This window comes from Rattus norvegicus, chromosome 2 (genome assembly GCF_021556685.1).
Source record: "Rattus norvegicus strain SHRSP/BbbUtx chromosome 2, alternate assembly SHRSP_T2T, whole genome shotgun sequence".
In the NCBI taxonomy this organism is placed as follows: Eukaryota; Metazoa; Chordata; class Mammalia; order Rodentia; family Muridae; genus Rattus; species Rattus norvegicus.
In genome coordinates, this window is record NC_141535.1 from 24,435,660 (window position 1) to 24,455,959 (window position 20,300).

At 42.0% G+C, this 20,300-nt stretch overlaps 1 protein-coding gene across 52 annotated transcripts in view; it reads left to right on the top strand.

The window, feature by feature from the left end:
• Positions 1–20,300, top strand: part of Ssbp2 (single-stranded DNA binding protein 2) — a 282,626-nt gene that overhangs the window by 92,568 nt on the left and 169,758 nt on the right. For 41 of the 52 annotated variants that reach the window (XM_087625643.1, XM_087625627.1, XM_087625660.1 and 38 more), the window contains 2 exon segments: positions 5,814–5,875; positions 18,206–18,290. Coding sequence is in view for 32 of the 52 variants with exons in the window: in XM_087625522.1 (XP_087481648.1) it covers positions 5,814–5,875; positions 18,206–18,290 (147 nt within the window). In the remaining 20 variants the exon portion in view is untranslated. 52 annotated transcript variants of the gene reach the window in all.

Here is a 20,300-nt window from a genome sequence, read left to right on the forward strand (position 1 = left end):
CTTTCCAGAAGATAGTTTTAAATTTGATGTTATTTATTTAATATACACATGCTCAACTGTGCATATACACACACTTTTGCTTTCAAATAGACTATTTTCCTATTGTACTTATAGTTCTCCTTTCAACTTGCCAAACTAGTTGGGCACGCCCTTTCCCTGCACAATGACCTGTTCTTTGTCATAGCCTCACGCTGCTCTGGAGTGTAGGTGTCAACATTCACATGGCATTGGCATTACATTTGCTATTGATATTTCCTAAGTCGTTTATGGTGTTCATTTCCCCCCAAACTTTTTGCCCCTTATGAGAGGATTTCATTCTCTCCTTAGATAAGCTCATGTGGGCTACTGTCGGCTTGAAAGTAGCAGTATCATTAAGTGTAGAAACATTTCTGGTCTCAAGTGTTGTTCACTCCATAACTGTAAAAGAAAGGCTTCTGTGTCTGATAGACCAAATTCTGAGTTGCTTCTGGCACAGAACTGCGATTTGAAGTGGGAAATATGTCCTCTAGTCACCCTCTTTGTTGTTAGGGTTGGAGCAGTAATAAGTGGGGTGCATTTTGAGTTTCTTTATAGAGTAATATGATACAGTGTTTAAAAACACACAGAGATTTCCCTCTAGGCATCTTCTGATAAAAGATAGTATAAACAACACATACAGGCAGCGTCCCAGAGCACATAATCCCTGAAATGGCTCTGTTGGGTTGGAAGTGCAAGAAGGAAACGGACTGTGGTGACTGGTGTACGTAACTTTAATTTTTTCAAATCCTATTTTTAATGATGATTCTTAAATGCTTTAACCTTCCTTGTAACTACCACCCACCAGAGGCAGTGGAAAAGAAAGGATGGGGGTGTGGTGGACCTGTTTAGAAAGGTTCTTTGGAGCAACTCCCATCTGTCTCGTCTGGAAGCACCAGTTCAGTTCACAGGTCGGCAGGCAGTGGCAGCTCAGTCCACTTTCAAACACTTCACAGATACACCAGCAGTTCAGGAGAGTCAGGTTAGCAACAGGGGTGACACACCCTAGCAGAGACACCCAGGCCTTAGCCTCACCTCAAGTTAGAAGGAGAAGACCAGCGGGGCACAGGAAGAAGGAGAAGACCAGCGGGGCACAGGAAGAAGGAGAAGACCAGCGGGGCACAGGAAGAAGGAGAAGACCAGCGGGACACAGGAAGAAGGAGAAGACCAGCGGGGCACAGGAAGAAGGAGAAGACCAGCGGGACACAGGAAGAAGGAGAAGACCAGCGGGGCACAGGAAGAAGGAGAAGACCAGCGGGGCACAGGAAGAAGGAGAAGACCAGCGGGACACAGGAAGAAGGAGAAGACCAGCGGGGCACAGGAAGAAGGAGAAGACCAGCGGGGCACAGGAAGAAGGAGAAGACCAGCGGGGCACAGGAAGAAGGAGAAGACCAGCGGGGCACAGGAAGAAGGAGAAGACCAGCGGGACACAGGAAGAAGGAGAAGACCAGCGGGACACAGGAAGAAGGAGAAGACCAGCGGGACACAGGAAGAAGGAGAAGACCAGCGGGACACAGGAAGAAGGAGAAGACCAGCGGGACACAGGAAGAAGGAGAAGACCAGCGGGGCACAGGAAGAAGGAGAAGACCAGCGGGGCACAGGAAGAAGGAGAAGACCAGCGGGACACAGGAAGAAGGAGAAGACCAGCGGGGCACAGGAAGTTCTCAGCTGTGCTTCTCTCAGGGAAGTGAAGACCAGCGAAGATGCAAGACCTCCAAGTGTTGCACAGCTAGCTGTACCAGCAAGCCAAGCTCTGTCTCTGTCACTCCATGGAGTTCTATTATACCCTCCAAACATCATGTGCCCTTTGCATGTCTTACCTCAGCATGTGCATCCAATCAGCCCGATTCCTTGGAAGCGGCAACAGACTGCAGCACACCACCAGAAGTTTCTTGGTGTGTTTCTGTCTATGGAGTCCCGACAAATGCAGCTCAACTATGCAATGTAAGATAGACCAATACATGTGTGTAGTTATCGAAGAGTCCTTTATCATGTGTCCTTTCATGTATTTGCTTTAGCAGAACATCCTCTCTCCTGTGTCTGCTTCAGTGAACCATTCCTTCACAAGTCTGCCTTAGCTTTTCTTTTTTTTTTTTTTTTTTTTTTTTTTTTGGTTCTTTTTTTCGGAGCTGGGGACCGAACCCAGGGCCTTGCGCTTCCTAGGTAAGCGCTCTACCACTGAGCTAAATCCCCAGCCCGTGCCTTAGCTTTTCATCTGTGTCCATTTTAACGAACGGTTCCTTCATGTGTTTGCCCCAGCAAAACACCATCCAACCGACTTTCCAAAGAACCTTAAGTTTGCACTTCAGTGTGCAGGGCAGGCTAGACTGTGAGTCTAATCCTACCTCCAGTGTCCCTGGCACTGAGACCTTAGATAATTTCACTTTGTTTTAAATTATTTCATGAGCAACTTATGCAAAGCAAGGTGAACTGGCATGAAATATGAAAAACAACATTTTGAAAACTTGTTATTTCTAAGATTGGGTTAGTTCTAGTGATCAGAATTTTGGTGTTTGGGACATGTTTATGATCTTATGCCCTTTCAGGAAGACTTTAGTCAGTAAAGATTTGTAAAGGAAAAGATTAAGAAAACAAGACAAACGTTTTGAATTAAATAATATCTAGTAGGACATGAGTTTTTATTTCTCATCAATCCTAATTAAGAAAATTTCCTCACTGTTTATAAACCAAAGAATATGAGTGACTTATATTATCAGATACAAGGCGACACAAATACACATATTTTATGTTACTACTTAGAAGAACTTAAACTGAAATTTGTCTTCATTTATATGATGTATTTGTGTTCATTGTTCACATTTAGTCTTTCTAGCCTCACTGATTGCTCAAGTTTCTATTTAACTTTCTTAAGATTGCTGTTGTATTTTGTTTGTTTACTTTCTGATAGTATGTTAGTTGTTTACCTTAAACTTCTAAATCATTTACGTCTACGTACTTAAGAATTCTAGATAAAGATAGTGAACCAAACAAAAACTTGCTGGTACAACCGCTCTGGAAATCAGTCTGGAGGTTCCTCAGAAAATTAGACCTAGTACTACCTGAGGACCCAGCTATACCACTCCTGGGCATATCCCCAAACGATGCTCCAACATATAACAAAGACACATGTTCCACTATGTTCATAATAACCTTATTTATAATAGCCAGAAGCTGGAAAGAACCCAGATGCCCTTCAACAGAGGAATGGATACAGAAAATGTGGGACATCTACACAATGGAATATTACTCAGCTATCAAAAACAATGACTTTATGAAATTCATAGACAAATGGTTGGATCTACTTTTGATTCTTCATCATAAAAATTATAAACTTTTTCCATCAAAATACAAAGAAACCTGACTTTATTCTCCAATTCACTGCCAGACAGTAACCTACGTATTATCTGTGTGGGTGAGGTACAGCTGAGACCAGCTAGCAGTTCAGCACCACAGTAAGATCTGTATTTGGAGTGTAGAGCAAAGAGAGTACCTGACCAGGAGCAGAGCATCTGCCCAGGAGCACTGGAAAAGAGGATGGATGTTCGACCTCTTCCTCCCAGGCCAGCAAGCACGATGACAGCTCAGTGTACAGGGCTTTAACTTACTAGTCAGGGCTCAGCGCAATGGCAGGTGTACTACTCTTTCTTCCTTCAGCTCTGAAAAGAGCGGCCCTCCCTTTCTCCTGTTCCTCATTATTACCCCTTAACTACAACAGAAGGACCACAAGCATTTGTTTACAGCTCTGCCTCTTCAGAGATTTGGAAATGTCCTGGTTTACTTTTCACCGCTGGGAGGAATCAGAGGATTTGCTGCAGTTTGCTTGAAGCAGATTTGCAGTGCATTGATGTGGCAGTGGCAAGAGAATGATCGGATGTGCTTGGTAAACTCTGAGACTCCTCCTCAGCAGAGGACTCTCCAAAGATATGTGCCTCTGATCAAGTTTGCAGTCACCCAGCTGGTTCTAGAAGCTGCCGTTTAAGTGAGCCAGGGAACACATAATGTTTTCTGCAGTACTCTCCACATGTGCACTGAGTGGTCACTTCTTCCTCGGCATTACAGAGAGTGGGGAGATGCAGAGATGAACAAGCCTTCCAGTGTTCTGCACCTACGAAACTTAGCAAATTCCTAACCCCTGAGTTCCTCTAGGCAGCTTTCCCTTCTCTCTGCAGACTGGGTTTAAAGCTCACCCTCCAAGTGTCCCATAGTACGATTTCCATTTATGTGCAAAGGCCGCTGTGCTGTGATCACCTGTTGACTAGTCTCCCTTTCACAGACTCTTCAGCGGTGGGGCTCTGTTTCAGCCCGCTTTTTGGTACATCTAACTGTATTGTCTTCCCTGGTTGTATGGAGGTATGCTACGTGTTCTGATTAGTAAGCTAAATTTGTTTAGTATAAACCGAAACACTTGTTTCTCTGTGACTTATATCTGACTTTTTTGTTTGTTTGTTTTGTGGTGACAGTGATGCTGGAGTAATTTTTGTGAGAATTTTCTTCAGGGTCAAAGCAAACAGTTCAGCAGCTAACAGTTACACTCTTTCTGTACTCACTATTTTGAGTGCTGAACGGACCAGCTTAATCCTCTCAAACATTTTGTAGGTAGATGATTACTAGCTTATGTTATAGATGAGAAAACAGAGCCAAACAAGAGTCTTAAATTTTTCTTGGTTCACATAGCAAAGTTGTAAAACCACTAAACTTTAATGTCTGTGCTTCATTGTGCTTAAAAGGAATGCAATTTAAGTATTCTTTCATGAAGTGCTGTGATGTGGTGCTATCAGTCAGGATCCAGACATGCTAATTAAAAGCACACTAAATACAACAGAAAGAATATAATCTAGTCAAGTAACTAGACTGCTTATTCTAAAAAGTACAGGAGGAACATTGAAGTGACATATTTACATAAAATCATTCATCCCCATAACCAATCAGGGCTGAAAGATCAAACTAAAGAGGTTCTGGTTACAAAACTATGGGTAAGAGGTTTTGCATAGCTGAATTTTTGACTGGCTTCAGTTACTTGAGGACTCAGGGTAGCCTCATGAACCTGGACTGCAGCTCTTGAGGGCAAGCTGTTGCTCAACTGTGTTTGCGCAATTCAGGGGCCAAGAAGTTTATGCTAAAACAGATGGAGTGGAATGAGTGGCTTCTTCACTCTGCTGCTGGTGGAGCAGCCCTAACGACGATGGTGTTAGCAATTCTTTCCCTCCTTCCTAATTTCAGTGTCCTCTTAGAACTCGGTGTGGATAACAACTTAGCAGGGGGGCAGGTAATGAGAGACTGAGGTAGGAAACACGTTCTTAGTGTCAGGTGACTTATTAATTAATTTGTATGTGTATGCGTGTGCATGCACATGCACTTACAGGTATGGGGGAATGCATGTGCCATGACATGCATGTAGAAGCAGGACAACTCGGGTTCCCTTCTACTACCTTTATGTAGGTTCCTAGGTTTGAACTTTGGTCACTAGACTTGCACAGAAAATGCCTTTACTGGCTTAGTCATTTCTCTGGTCCGTTGGGAGCTTCTTAAAGATCATGGACAGGTGGCCTTAGAGCACCAAGACATGACAGTTTATTACTGGAGTGGTGGGAAGTAAACTCAAGGAAGTTATGGCGGCATCTTCTCATGCACCAGTCAGTCCCCTAATCACCTTGTAGGGTACTGGGGCCTGAGCAAAGCACGGAGATGAGAGCTGGGAAGCTCTGTAGCATTTTAAAGGAGAAGAGCGTTGCTTGGTAATGTGTGTGAGGCAAAGTACTGCACTGACAGTATTTAATATTCTTTTTTATTCATTTTAGATAAGATGGGAAAAAAACATCACATTGGGGGAGCCGCCAGGATTCTTACATTCTTGGTGGTGGTAAGTATTCTTTATTTCATTTTTATGTGATACTAAACTCTTTACGATCCCCTACTCTCATTTTCTACAGTTGTGAACTAAAAGGTTGTATTTGGAACCAAAAACAAAACCTCAAGACCAACATCCTTGAATTTACTTAAAGATACTTCTATTGACTCCGACTGGAATTGGAGCTGGTGCGCGGGGTTCTAACTGTGCTCATGACCTTCCTTTGGAGAATTGCTATAGGAAATACCATAGGTCAGATGGCACATCCAGTGAAGTGGATTTCCTCAGGGTTGCAGAGGACAGCTGTCCGAGATCAGCCTTCTAAGGAGGGCTGTCCTGATGGCTTGTAGGCAGCCTATCTTTGTGTAGTGGTGGGAGGGAGAGAGCACAAGGCATCAGTGTTTATTCTTAATGGGAACTAATATCATCGTGATGGTTCTGCCCTCATGATGTCAGCTAAATGTGATTATTTTCCAGAGACCTCACCTCAAAGGGCCATCACACAGGGAGTCAGGACTTCAGCATTTAAATGTGGAGAAGGTACAATTCATGCCATAGCAGCCTCCTTTCTTGTCTTGCTGTGGCAGATAAGGATGGCACTTTTTCTTTGCTCTTAACTTACTTACTAACTAGCTATAAGATTGGTTTTTATAAAGAGGGCTAAGAGTTATCATGAGACTAAGTTAGTACTAGACAGTCCTCCGTGTTGGTGTGCCAGCCTCCCAGTTTCTTCTCTGAGCTTCACTTCTCTTGGGAGCACTGAGGGTAGGAGATAGAAGTCTGATTGGCATATTCAACAATAGGCAGTCAGATCGTAAAGTGACAGCAGCAAACAGTAGATCTGGTGAACCCATTCAAGACTGGGAAGCTGAGGTTGGCAAAGGGTGGATGTAGTGAGCTGTTCAAGAGCCTCAGCTCGGATGAGAGTAAAGGGTGACACCTGGCAAAGCATGCGGTTGACTTCGAGAGGGTTAGCCATCCTGGGCTCACAGAGGAGAGGTAGATGAGCGGAGCTTGCTACTACAAGGGGTAGGGAAAGAGTGTACCATCACACACATGCTGGGTCTCTAAGAGAGACGAGTCTATCTGCTACTGTGGTGAGACAGGAGTGCAGGGACGCTTGTAGGTTTGACGTTAAGAAATGCAGTTCTTATTCTCTGTCAAGTATGATGTGAGAAGCTCTGATGAGGGCGCTCAGGACAGTGATTGTGCTAGTGCACGTTTTAGGTGGGAAGTTAGCTTTCCTGCAGCTGCAATTGGGAGGACAGATCTTCAGATAGCTAGCTGGGTCTCTCTCTCTCTCTCTCTCTCTCTCTCTCTCTCTCTCTGTGTGTGTGTGTGTGTGTGTGTGTGTGTGTGTGTGTGTGTGTCCCTCCCTCCCTCGCTATCAGAAGCATCACCTGTTGCCTTGACCACTCATTTCTAACATCATCTTTAAAGGAAGGAACCAAAGGGCCTCTTTCAGTGTCAAGCATGGAGTTTCCTCTGTACATTATTTAAGCATCATCTTTTTAACCTCTCCCGTAGACACATGACTTACTTGAAGTTCTGTGGCACTGGAACCGCACTTGGTCAGTTGTGGTTGTGGGTTTCCCGTTTGTCTCTCACACACAGCAGGAACAGGTGCAAGCCTTTGTTTGAACATTGTTCCTGTAATTGGACCAACCGTCCATGTCCACTACAGTTGTGCAAGGTCATTGTGCTGTTTTCTGGGTTTAAGGCTGGTCTCTTGTATAGTGTTAAAAACAATCAAAATTGTAATTTGGTATATGATGTAGTGAAGGTATTTAGATCTATACTCTTTTCTTTTTTCTAACTCAAGGGGATTGAGCTTGGGGGTCTAATGCATAGTAGGGAAGTGGGGAAGTGCTCTGCTTCTGTACTGTAGCTTCAGCCCTAAATTTGTAGCTACCTTCTAAGTGCCATTAAGTCTTCTCTTCTGTTGACATCTTTATAGATGTGCTGATGCTTATGAGTATAAAGTACCATAGGCGTTACCATAGATGTCTGTTCATACTGAATATGTGGAGTAAAAGGGTGAGGATGTTTAGTTTTTCTCTATGTTTATTTTTTATGCCTACTTCATTTTTTCTACTTCTTCACTAAGTTAACCTATATCTTCATCACGGTGATTGATAACAACGTCCTACATCCTTGTCCTGTCTTTGTGCTAGACTTAGTTCTTTATCTATCAGCTATCAGAAGCAATGGCTTTTAAACCTGCCATTGTTCCTCCTTTCTGTGACTCAGAGATTCAGAAGGCATGTAATCTATGTATGTTGAACTTAACGTACAGCATATGTAATATTTAACAATATTCTCTTGGGTTTCCCCACAGAACTATCAATATGTTCTTTTAACACTTGTTTCATATATGTCAGTCCTAGATGATTAACAGTTTTGAAGTGAAGGTGCACTCTGAGTACTACCAAAAGCTGTGGCTCTACCCTTCCCGAACAATGCGTGACTAATAAGCATCCCTGACCATTTTGCAGAGGGAAACTTTTACTGAGGGCTGAATTAAATCCAACAGATCCATGGCCGTGTTGTCTTAAGAGTTTAGAACTGGGCCTTGTAGTCTGTGGTCTGATGAATGAGGTAGGCCTGTGTTAGTGGTTCCCTTTGTCACTACCCAGGAGACTGCTGGTGCTGATGGAACCAAGTATTTGACTATTTATAGCTTATGGAGCCCAGCTAAGACCAATCAGTGGACCAGCTATAGTTTTATGACTTCCTGTCACTTTTCAAAAGGATTTGAAATTGGAATTGTCGTTTTGTTTAAGCCTGTGTACTAAATATAAAGTAAACTTTGTGCAAACTATATCACCCTCCAGAAAATTGGTGGACTAGATAAACAAGTAAAAAAAATATAAGAGAAGTATGTGTGTTATGATAAAAATATAAATATATATTTATAATATAAATGCAGAAGCTGCATTCACTCTTGTCGGGAGAATAAGAAAAGGCATTGCAGAGGAAGTAAATCAAAGCTGAACTGAAAGGTAGTTGAGGACAAGTATCAAGGGCAAATAATAGTTAATATAGAGGCATAAGAGGGGGTTGACTGTAATAGGTAGTCGAACCATTTACCATTGAGGTTGTGGTACTAGGAAAAGGAGTATTCACAGCTAGGAAAAAAGGCAGAGGCCAGATTAGGAGTTATAGAGTCCGTGAAGCATTTTGGATTTACCACTCTGACATTTTAAACGAAGTATATTTCATGCTTAGTTCAGTGCTTTTAGACTAGTACTGGGCATCATCATGGAGAGGAGTCAAAGGGTTGAGAACAGAGGTAGAGATTGGTATAGGGGCTTGTAGTTGTTTAGCTGAACAGTGGTTAGGGTTAGAGATAACAATGTGTGTGATTATTTTGAATTGAACAAACAGGTTTCCATTCTTAGACTTGAGTGATGGGATAGACAGTGATGCCATTGAGGAGGTAATGCAGACGACATAAGTTTTAGAAAGAGGAGCAAGCATTAGTTTGCATAGGTTAAATTTTGAGAACTCAGGTAGAGATGCCCTATACAAAGTGAGAGGTCTGGGTCTATAGCGCTGAGATAGCTATGTAACCATTTGGGACTTAGCAGCATATACCATAGAGCAGGCTAAGTGCTCAGAAGTGAAGGTACCCATAGGACATAACAAGGCAAGACTTGTGGTCAGATGGGTAAAGAGATAGCTGACAGTTGCTGGGGTTTTCTTTTAAAGGGACATCTTGAATCTGGACCCTTATCCTTGCTCTGTGGCTCTGTGTCTTCTCTCCTTCCACCTTGGAGTTGAGTTTTTGAGATATTTTGGTTCAGTTATCAAAAATGCCTTAAAACATTGTGATATGAAATATACAAGACCATCATAATCAATTTTTTTCAGTTTGAGGGTTTCCTGGAGTAGTTGAAGGATATAATGTCATGTGTAATGTTTCCAGAGTTCCAGAGTTAGCATAAAACACAACCTAAGAGTGAAAAGTCAAAGAAAAGAACTGGAGAAACACACACACACACACACACACACACACACACACACACACACACACACACACACACCAGCCTTGGGGAGAAGAGGGATTGTGCTGTTGAGGAAACAGATGGTTTGTAACCTTCAGTCTTACCTCTGACCTGATCTCTGCAGAAGCGGTCTATCCCTTTTGTACTATAGTGGAACATGCAATTTCCCAGTTTCAGCCTGTTACCTTCCTCTAGAGCATATAGCACTGGAAATTTACTTCTTGTTTGTACTTGTGAACAAATGTTCCCACTTCTTCCATTAATTTTAAAAATAAAAATTCCAAGAAATTTTTTTCCTCTGAAGTAAATGTATTTTTAAACCCATGAAATTTGAAAATAGAGTCTCACAAAAACTTACCGTCTGATGACTTAATTAAAAAATACTGTGCATTTTAATTTATAACATAAAAATTAAAACTACCATTTAAAATAATCTTAGGTCTATACATTTGTATTCTAAAATATATAACTGATAAGATTAACATAAGGACTTAGTTCATTTCACTTGACAGCTGGAAATGAAATCAGTGCTAGCACTGGTGATTTTAAGCTCATGATGACATGGCATAGAGCTACGGGTAGCCCGACACGGGACGGAAGAGTTAGAACACTTGAGTGGCCTGCTGGGCAGGAGTGGTAGTGATTGGTTGGCTGGTCCTCACTGCTGTTGGTGTGCCTTCTGGAATAGTCAGTGAACCACAACTGCAAGACAGCCAAGGCAGTACCTGGGAGAGAAAGAAGGCTTTAGTCAGCGTGCAAAAGGGGTAAACTTGCCAGAGTTGCTGATTCCATAGAGAAAAAGCAGACTTTAGTCTCAGAGAAGAGGAAAGGAATGTGTGAAATAAGGAAAATGTGCTGGAGACGAAAACAAAGAAAACAAAGCCCCTCCCGACACCCCTCCCCCCAAAAAAAACACAGAATGAATCTTTTGTAAAACAGAAAGAATTGGAAAGAAAAGGAAGACAGATTTTATTCATTTAGTATGCAACTTTTTCCTGATTGGTCTAGCTATAAGAAACCTTGTTAGAATAATTTTTTAAAGTGCTTTAAATGTCTTAAAAGTACTTTTGCATATATCATCATTTGAATCCTCATAAGCCCCTTAAATAGATATAATTTTCTCCATTTTTATCAGAAGTGAAGCATCTTGATTTGTAATCAGAGATCATTTCAATAAGGGTTAAGATTTATTTTTAATAAATATTTATTATTTTTATTATCTGTGTGCATGTGTGTGTATGTGTGTGTGTGCATGTGTGTGTGTGCGTGCGTGCGTGTATGCGTGCATGCGCATAAATACATGTGGAGTGAATGCAGGTCCCTCTGGAGTTGAGAGCTTCTAGAGTAGTCAGTTGTGATCTGCCTCATACACATACCTTGACCCAAACTTGAGTCCTCTCTAAAAGCAGAACGAGTTCTTAACTGCAAAGCTAACTCTTCAGCCCCAGGGGTAATAATTCTGGTTTGTTTTTTTATTTTATTTTATTTTATTTTATTTATTTTTTATTTTTATTAACTTGAGCATTTCTTATTTACATTTCGATTGTTATTCCCTTTCCCAGTTTCCGGGCCAACATCCCCCTAATCCCTCCCCCTCCCCTTCTATATAGGTGTTCCCCTCCTCATCCTCCCCCCATTACCACCCTCCCCCCAACAATCATGTTCACTGGGGGTTCAGTCTTAGCAGGACCAAGGGCTTCCCCTTCCACTGGTGCTCTTACTAAGATATGCATTGCTACCTATGAGGTCAGAGTCCAGGGTCAGTCCATGTATAGTCTTTAGGTAGTGGCTTAGTCCCTGGAAGCTCTGGTTGCTTGGCATTGTTGTACATATGGGGTCTCGAGCCCCTTCAAGCTCTTCCAGTCCTTTCTCTGATTCCTTCAACGGGGGTCCTATTCTCAGTTCAGTGGTTTAATGATGGCATTCGCCTATGTATTTGCTGTATTCTGGGTGTGTCTCTCAGGAGGGATCTACATCCGGCTCCTGTCGGCCTGCACTTCTTTGCTTCATCCATCTTATCTAATTGGGTGGCTGTATATGTATGGGCCACATGTGGGGCAGGCTCTGAATGGGTGTGCCTTCAGCCTCTGTTCTAAACTTTGCCTCCCTATTTCCTGCCAAGGGTATTCTTGTTCCCCTTTTAAAGAAGGAATGATTCTGTTTTTTAATTGAATTTTTTTCCTACAACATATTCTTTAAATTTTTTTTTACTGGTTCTCTGTGAACTTTGATATTGTGCATCTAATTTCCACTCATCTCCTTCTCCCATAGCCTTGTCTTCCACCTTTGCTACCTCCAACTCAATAGAGAGAAAAAAAAATCTCACCATGGAAGCTGTAGTGTGTCCCAGTGTGTCTCGCACTATATCCTTTTGGCCATACTTCTTTGCTTGCAAATGGTCATTGCAATGACTTGTTGGTCTGGTATGAGGCCTCTGGCTTCTGTTACTTTTTTACCTTGGAATTTTACTAGGTCTCCTTTTGGATATTCTGTTATTGCTCTGTGTTATGGAGATCCTGTAGTTTTGGATCTATAAGACTGGTCCCCTTTATACACTCCAGCATTTCATTGATTGGGTAGATGTTGGGTTAGGCCAATTCAAAGTCCTTGAGGAATTTATTCATATAGTCTATAAGGTCCTTGCACACACTTGTAACTGCTATTTTGAAGTTCTTGTCTTGTGCCAAAGGTGCTTTGCATTTCTCAGGGATACTGTAGTAAGTAAGGTGCTGGTGGGAGCACATTGCCTTGACTTTTCATGGCCTTGTTTTTACAACAGTGTCTAGGCAGTGATAACAGATAATTCTAGGTGTCGATATCTGGTCTTGTCTTTGTTTGCTGTATGATCCTTTCCTTGGTTTCTGTTGCCTTAGGAAGGTGTGGTGGCTGTCGATCCCTGGTCCAGAGTGCTTCTACGGTCCGTGAGTGTCATAGGGAATAGGACTGGGCTGGTAGAAAAGGCTTGGAAGGGCTATGGAGAGAGCTAAGAGGACCCTTTGCACACCAAGAGGCAGGGTCCTAGGGAGTTGAGGTGGTGTTTGGGGCAAAGGTCATTGAAGTGGGACAAAGCCTGTATCTGCAGTGACAGGGATATAAGGACTGGGGCAGGGCATCCTGTGTCTCTGCCAAGTGTTGGAGTCTCTAGTAAATAAAATCAAGGTTGATAGAGGGCTGGTGGTGTTAACAGGACTGAAATGGAAGACAAGAAAGAGAGTGTCATCACCTATCTGAGTTCAAGCCTGGATTAGGCAGGCACTGGGGGTTCCAAACAGAAAGGTATCTGCTTATAACACAAAGGAATGGGATGGGCTACAAGGGAGAGCTGAGAGGGTCAGCAGAAGAGAGCAAAGCTGGATTCCCACCAAGGGCCAGCGGCTCCTCAGGGAACATAGTGGGGTCAGTAATTCTTTACCAGTGCTGATTCACTGTTTGAGTAGTCTCTAAGACTTGAGGTACATAGCCTGTTAAAGGGGCAGTTTACATGCTGGATGTGTAAGAAAGGACTCGGGATGTTTTCTCTGGAGTTTTCTCTGCAGTGAGGCATCTTTGGACCACTGGCAGCTGCAGAGAAGGTAAGGATGTGGTTATCATAGGATACTCAGGAACAAAATTAGAGTAAGAGGAATAGAGCTAGGGTATTACTCATGGGGTCTTCCCTGCCATTCTTATAATAATGGATGCTGTTCACACAGCTGAATCTGTGTAGACCTGTCCGTAATCAGAATTAGGAGACTTGAAACTTGAACTCTCATTGCTGAACCTACACGGAAGCAAAATAAGGTAATAATTAAAACGTTTAAGCCCAGCCCTCACCTTTATTGTCTTAGTAAAATTATATAATTTGTCTTAAGTAATAATTCGGATCAAGTGCAGGATTGTGGTGTTTGAATTTAACACAGATCCAGAGGATGCTAACTTACCAGACTTTAAAATATGAACTCATCATTAATTCAGGAGCAGAAGAATTTATAAAATGGAGCAAAATTTAATACTCTGAAAACTATGAAATACTAATTACTATGGTAAATGCATGTGTGAAAATGGTAAGGTGAAGAGTTTTTTCTGTCTGTTTTGAATGAAGTACCTGGGTCTTGTGATTAAATGGTTTTGTTCAACAGAGAGTAAGTTAGCACGCTTTGTGGTTGTGCAATAAGCTTTGTTGTGCCTGGGACAGTCACTTAGAAGATGAAGGAGTGACTTTGGCTTACGGTTTTTCAGGTTTTAGCCTATGACTTATTGGCTTATTTTCTTTGTCCCTAAGGCCGCTCCTTGTGGGTGGAGCACATGGTAGAGCAGCCACGAGGCCTAATGGTCTGGACCTAGAAAAAGGAAGGATCTGGTATCTCGCTTCCCACCTCAAGGATACCAGGAGGTACCCTTTCTAGGATACTCAGTGCCAAGCTGGGTACGCTTTTAACATGGGGCACATTCTAGGTCCAAACTTTTGTAGGGATTGTGTAGAGAAGTGACTTCCCTAGCTGTTCATACTTGAACTTATGGCTTTTTTTCTCAAAAATATTTTTTCCCGAAAGAATTTCTTTCTTTTTTACCTTTTAATTTTTCAAATATCTATTTTTAGAAAGCCCATTATCTGCATGCTGTACTTGAGGTTCTACCTTCTGTTTATTAACTTTATAGTCTCTTGGTAGCCATCTTGTTTTCTCTGTTGCCTTCCCATAAATGCTAGCTAACTCACACTTGAATCATGGCTTTAGGGGTAGAAGTAAAAGCTATTTTGGTGAGAACCAGAAATTTGGACATTAGCTTTGTTTTCCTTCATTCATACTGGGTGGATGTTAACACTGAGTCTAATAATGGACACCCAAATACTTTACCACTTGGTAATTTTGCTTCTGTTTATGCAGCGCTTGTCTTCATTTATAGAATTCACATTTCCACTTCTTTCTCAGTGATAATCATAGTATGTAAATCTAAAGCATAAACTGCCATGTTGAGCTCACTGTATACCAAAGGTAACACTTGGCTTTCAAGCTCCTTAGTCTGTAGCACCTCAGTCTGTGGAGTCTGTCTCCACAAAGGTCTAGAGGCTGCGCTTTTAGAGCTCCTGGGATGCAAGGACCAGGAGGACCAGGTTGAGTAGTCATCAAAGAGCTCATAATAAAACCTGGTCAGGAAGGGCAAATTAAGTATCTCAGTGAATCTTCCTCTGAGGGATAAATTCACTGTCACTATATGAGCCCATGGGGCATTTGTGAGTTTTAATGATGTATTAAATACCACTTTTATATTTTAAGAGAGTTAGCAGTTCAGTGACTTTCATATCAGCTCATCACTGCTTTAAGATTCAGTCCCCTGCGTGCTATGGGTGTGCCTTTTGTTCCCACAGCAGTATATGGTATACATAACCCAGATAAGAGTTTAAAGACTACTAGAAGGAAAGGTAGTTCAAAGTTTGTTTTTTCAGTTCATGAAGGGTTTAATACAGAGTATCTTGCTTTAATGACCTTATTTTCTAAATTATAAGCTAAGACTAGAGAAGTTAAGAAGTTTGTGCACTGTTCCTTAGTCAAGCATGCATCAGTGCCAAAACCGTGTCCTTTGGCCTTCTTGGTGCTTTATGGTTGTTAATGTAGTCCCTTGGTCCCAAACATTAGGGTGACAGTCAGAGTGCTAATGGCCTATATTACTGACATGATTGAGCCTTAGGAGAAAATAAAGTTTTAGAACATCTTCTCCACCTGTATTTATTAGAGCTCAACAAACATAGCTATAGAGCAGATGATGCCTTTTTAAAACATGCATAGTCTGGTGCTGAACTTTGCTCTCTTTGGTTTTGTAATTTTATTTCTTAAAATTTCATAATTATGTCTTAGATTACTCTAGACTTAACTATGAAATGCAGTTTCTAAAATAAAACATCCTATTTTATGAGCTTTCTTTGGTATCTTTTCTCCCATTGTTTCCCTGGCCTATCTTGGCTGGATAACCTTTGACCCCACAGAGTAGACCATGTGAATCCAAGTCTCCCAGTTTGCTTCTCCGTTGCTGACCTGACCAAAAGCAGCTCAGAGAGGAAAAGGCTTATGTGGCGTACTCTAGGTTACCCTCAGTCCATGCCAGAAAGGTGAGAGCAGGGTCTCAGCAGGAGCTGAGACGAGGAGCTGCTCATGGCCGGTTCCCTCTGTTCCCTCAGTAATCTTAGTTCACCCAGTAGGGCCTTCCACTCAGTCAGCACTCAGGACAATGCCCTAAGGAACGCAGCAGACAGTGGAAAGGAGGCAGCTCCTCCATGGTGGCTGTCTTTTCCCAGGTGTCTCTAGTCTGTGCCATGTTGCCATAACTAGCCAGCGTAGCATGGAAAGAATACACTTACCTACAAGGTGGCTTGGAACAAGGCTACCTATGACTAAAAAATCTGTGGGGCAGACGAATGTTTTTAGGTGAGGCATTTTTTTAACCTTTATTAGAGAAGACAAAAGTCCTCTAAAGTAACATCTATAACCTTATTTTATATTTTAATTTGCTAATTATCTGCAAACCTGACCATGTAAACTTTTGGTTGCCCGTTAAATTTGTTAGCGACAAAACAGAAGTAAACAGGTCACTGCTATAAGATAAATATTCATGTGTGTAAATAAAGATTCGTAATCATTTTTAGGACATAGTCAGTGAGAGCAGTAGTTGTGAAATCTGGTCTTTTAAATGTAATAGCCAAGAGAGTGTGCTGGTGCATGACTGTCAGCTCAGCACTTGGGAGGCAGAAGCTGAAGGCAGAGGAGCTCCCGGCCATCCTTGCTTACATAGAGTTGAGGACAGTTTAGGTAACTTTATGTCACATAGAGAAAAACAAACAAAATTAAAAGTTACAGAATGACTTTTGGTAGACATCTTAGGACAGTTGTAGGAAATGGAGCTTTGGGCGTAAGGACATTCCGAGCTGCCCATCATGGCGCTGTGTAGCATATCCTGTGACTGCTGAGTAAACACTGCTTTAGGGCTTTACATTTCCTTAGCAAGTTGCAAACCGGCAAGCACAGCACACTCAGGCCATCGCACACCTCCATGTGGGAGTCTAGCGTACTTCTCTGTGTCTGTGACTCTCATTCCTCTATCTTGCTGGGCTCTGGGGAGGCCACCCACAGCCTTCATTCTGGTCAAGACATTGAACTCAACTTACTTTTGTCTTTATTATCGTCTTTATAGTTCTCTCTTACTTTAAGATTTTAATAAGAAGGAAAAGTAAATTCTTTTCTATGTAGTGGAAAAGGAATAATACCTACCTCAGACACTGGAAGTGACACTGCTCAGTTGTTTGCGTCCCTTCTTGAAGGCAGTCCGCTGCGTTGATGCTCTTCGCTACCAGGCTGCTGTGTTTCTTTCTTGTTGAGGAGAGGACCAGCAAGACTGAGAGGTGTCAAAGGTCAGAGGCTGCTGTGCCCTCACAGACTAAAGCTTGGTCTGCAGTGCATCTTTACGGAGCAGTGTGTGTGCCCTGCTCTGAGAGCTGCATTCTCTCAGACGTTCCTGGGAGGCTGTTGCTAAGTGGAGCTCTCCCCAAGGAGGGAAAGACAGACTTCTGTCTCCTCCAGCCTGCTCCACACTAAAGGGACGGCCTTGTACAGGATGTGGAGGTGAAGTGAACCTGGACGAAGTGGAGGTCGTGTGTAGACTTGGAAAGATGGGGTAACGTGGTCAACCCTGTGCCCAGGAGGCCGCAAACTTCTGCCTGTGGTGATGCTGAGCTAACTTGACAGTGGGAAAGGGGACCAGGGCCTTTTTCTTAAAGTATAATTTTTTAATTATTATAGGAAAGGAATTGGGGTGATTAGTTGCAAAATTATTAACCTATTTTGGTAATTGAAGAAGGATCAATGGAGATTTTAGGAAAATGTTGCTGGATTAATGCAATGTGCTGGCTAGGGTGGGGGCCTGTGAGCTGGGTGATAAAATTGCCTTACACAAAAGGAACAACATTTTTGTTATTAATTACAGAAGGACATCATTTATATTTTTATTCTTCATGTGAAAGTTGGCTGAAGCATTCGTTCAGCTAATCGTCAGTCATGTGAACAGTCAATTATAAGGACAAAGGTTTCCAGCAACTTATCAGGGTTTGATCCTCAGGGCCAGACAAAACCATACTGTCTTAAAATTACTTTCTCCTTCTAGGAGAATGCCTAACACTTTAGAAAAATGTTTAGGTAAAATATAGTTTTGGCATTAAGGACCTGGCCTGATCCTAAATCTCTCAGAGAAATACCCGTTCTGAAGGAGAAAGGGTTTGCATGAGAGTTAAGTGTCTTATGTTGTTGAACTGTGATTTCATGTCCTGTCATATTAATGATTTTTTTAATGTTCCATAATTACTTTTCAGTGTGTTTTGGGATCTCTACTGTGCAGCTCCAGAGAGACGGGAAACCTGTGAACACTCGAGCGAAGCAAAAGCCTTCCATGATTATGTAAGAGAACATACACTTGAAGACAAAGTGTCATTGCCAGGTTTTATTTTCTAATCACTGCACTTAAAAGACATATTGGGCCACTTAACTTTTTTCTGTGGTACTTAAGAGCTGTGCCTGTATATCTCATAATTTAAAACAGCAGCAGAAAAGGATGTTGATGTTTGCTGAAACAGCGCAGAGTGGGACTGAGTCCCAGCATGAAAGGCACTCACCCTTAGGCGTATGTGACTCATACATGCAGATATATGCAACTTTGTAATCACAGTCTGTCCAAATTCACCTTTTTTCCCTTTTTCTTTTTCTTTCTTTCTTTCTTTCTTTCTTTTTTTTTTTTTTTTTTTTTTTTTTTTTGCGAGAGGGCGGGAGGAGTTAACTGGAGATCAACCCAGGGCCTCCCTCACACATGGTTGATAAGTGCTCTCTTACTGAACTATATTCCCAGTGTCTGAAATTTCAAATGTGCATAAATGAAACAGTATTTCTTTATTTTCAAAACAATCATCTTAAGCTCCATGTAAATAATATACTCTTGTAGAGAAGTTAAAAAATACTGAATTAAAAATAAAGAATATTTTTACCACTTCTACAGAATTCAGTTTCTTAAATAAAATTTATTTGAATTAAAGGAAATATTAAAGAAGAGACTTAAAAATTCTAAGCAAAATAAAAATGTGGTTTAAAAAGATTCTTAAAGGCAGTAGATTCCCTTTTGCTTAACTATGCCTTATAAATACAAATTTTACTTTAGAAATCAGATTCTATTGAGGTAAAAATGTCTTCAGGAAACAGTTTACATATAAGATGGTCCTGGGAGGGGTCTTCTTGTGTAGCTAACTAGAGAAGAAATATCAATTGAATCTGAGATGGAGGAAATTCTGCCTTCCTCTTCTGAAAATAGTCACGTCCGGAGCCTAAAGAAATACCTGGCGACATGTACTTAACCAGAGGGAAGCATGTCTTGGTGATGAGGGAAGCATCATCTGCAGGAAAATCTTGAAAAATGGAACTAGATCTCAAAAGAGAAACATACCTGTTCTTCTAAAGGGAAAACTAGGAGACTTGTCTAGAAAACTCATAGGCCCTAAAGGGGTGGCAGAGGGTTTGCAGAGGTAAGGAGTTAGGCTCCTGGGTAGGAGGTGGTCTGCACCCTGACGGGTGGCTTGCCGTGGTCACCTTACCTGACACCAGTTGTACTCATCAGCTCCTGGGACAAGGAGAACACAAGGAAAAGGGAGAGGCAGGCAAATAATCAGGGCTCCAAGCAGTGTTTGCCTGAGCAGTGTGGCTTTGCTCTCTGACACCTTGTAAGGAGGGAAAGGAAAACAGCATGTCAACCAGGCAGGTTCCAAGGGTCTGGGCAGCTGGATTCTTCATCTTTCCTGTCCTTACCCTAGAGACACGTGTACAGACTGGGGTTACCATTAAGTTACACTCATGCCTACTAAGTTTTAACATTGGAAGTCACTAGCGAGAGCCAGTGCTCTAGCATTACAGAAGCTTTAATATCTCCACGTACAGCTTAAGAAACTAATTGGGGCCAGAGAGATTGCTCAGTTATGGAGAGGAATTGCTGGTCTCCCAGAGCCATCTCCTGAGTGTGGTTCTCAGCGCCTTCTTTTTAAAAATTAATTTAATTAGCTAATTAATTAATTTTGTGGTATCTCACAACTGCTCCAGGTTATTTGACAACCCCTGACATCTGTACACACATGGCATTTGCACATACATGTACACATGCACAAACAAGTAAATCTTTAAAACAAGAAACTAATGCCATAGTGTGGCAAGAGCCACCCTACTGTTTTCATCGAGACTTTACGGGGACCACTGAACTCCTTTAGAGCCTGACTTTACAAGTATAGGTGGAAAAGCAAGCGCCTCCCACTATCACAGCTGCTCCCAGTAGATTTCGTGCACAGGGACTTCCTGAGTGTCTGCTACAATTGCTGGGCTTTTGCAAACTCTTTAGTTTCTGTAATTCACTTACAGAAACGTTCATGAGTCTTT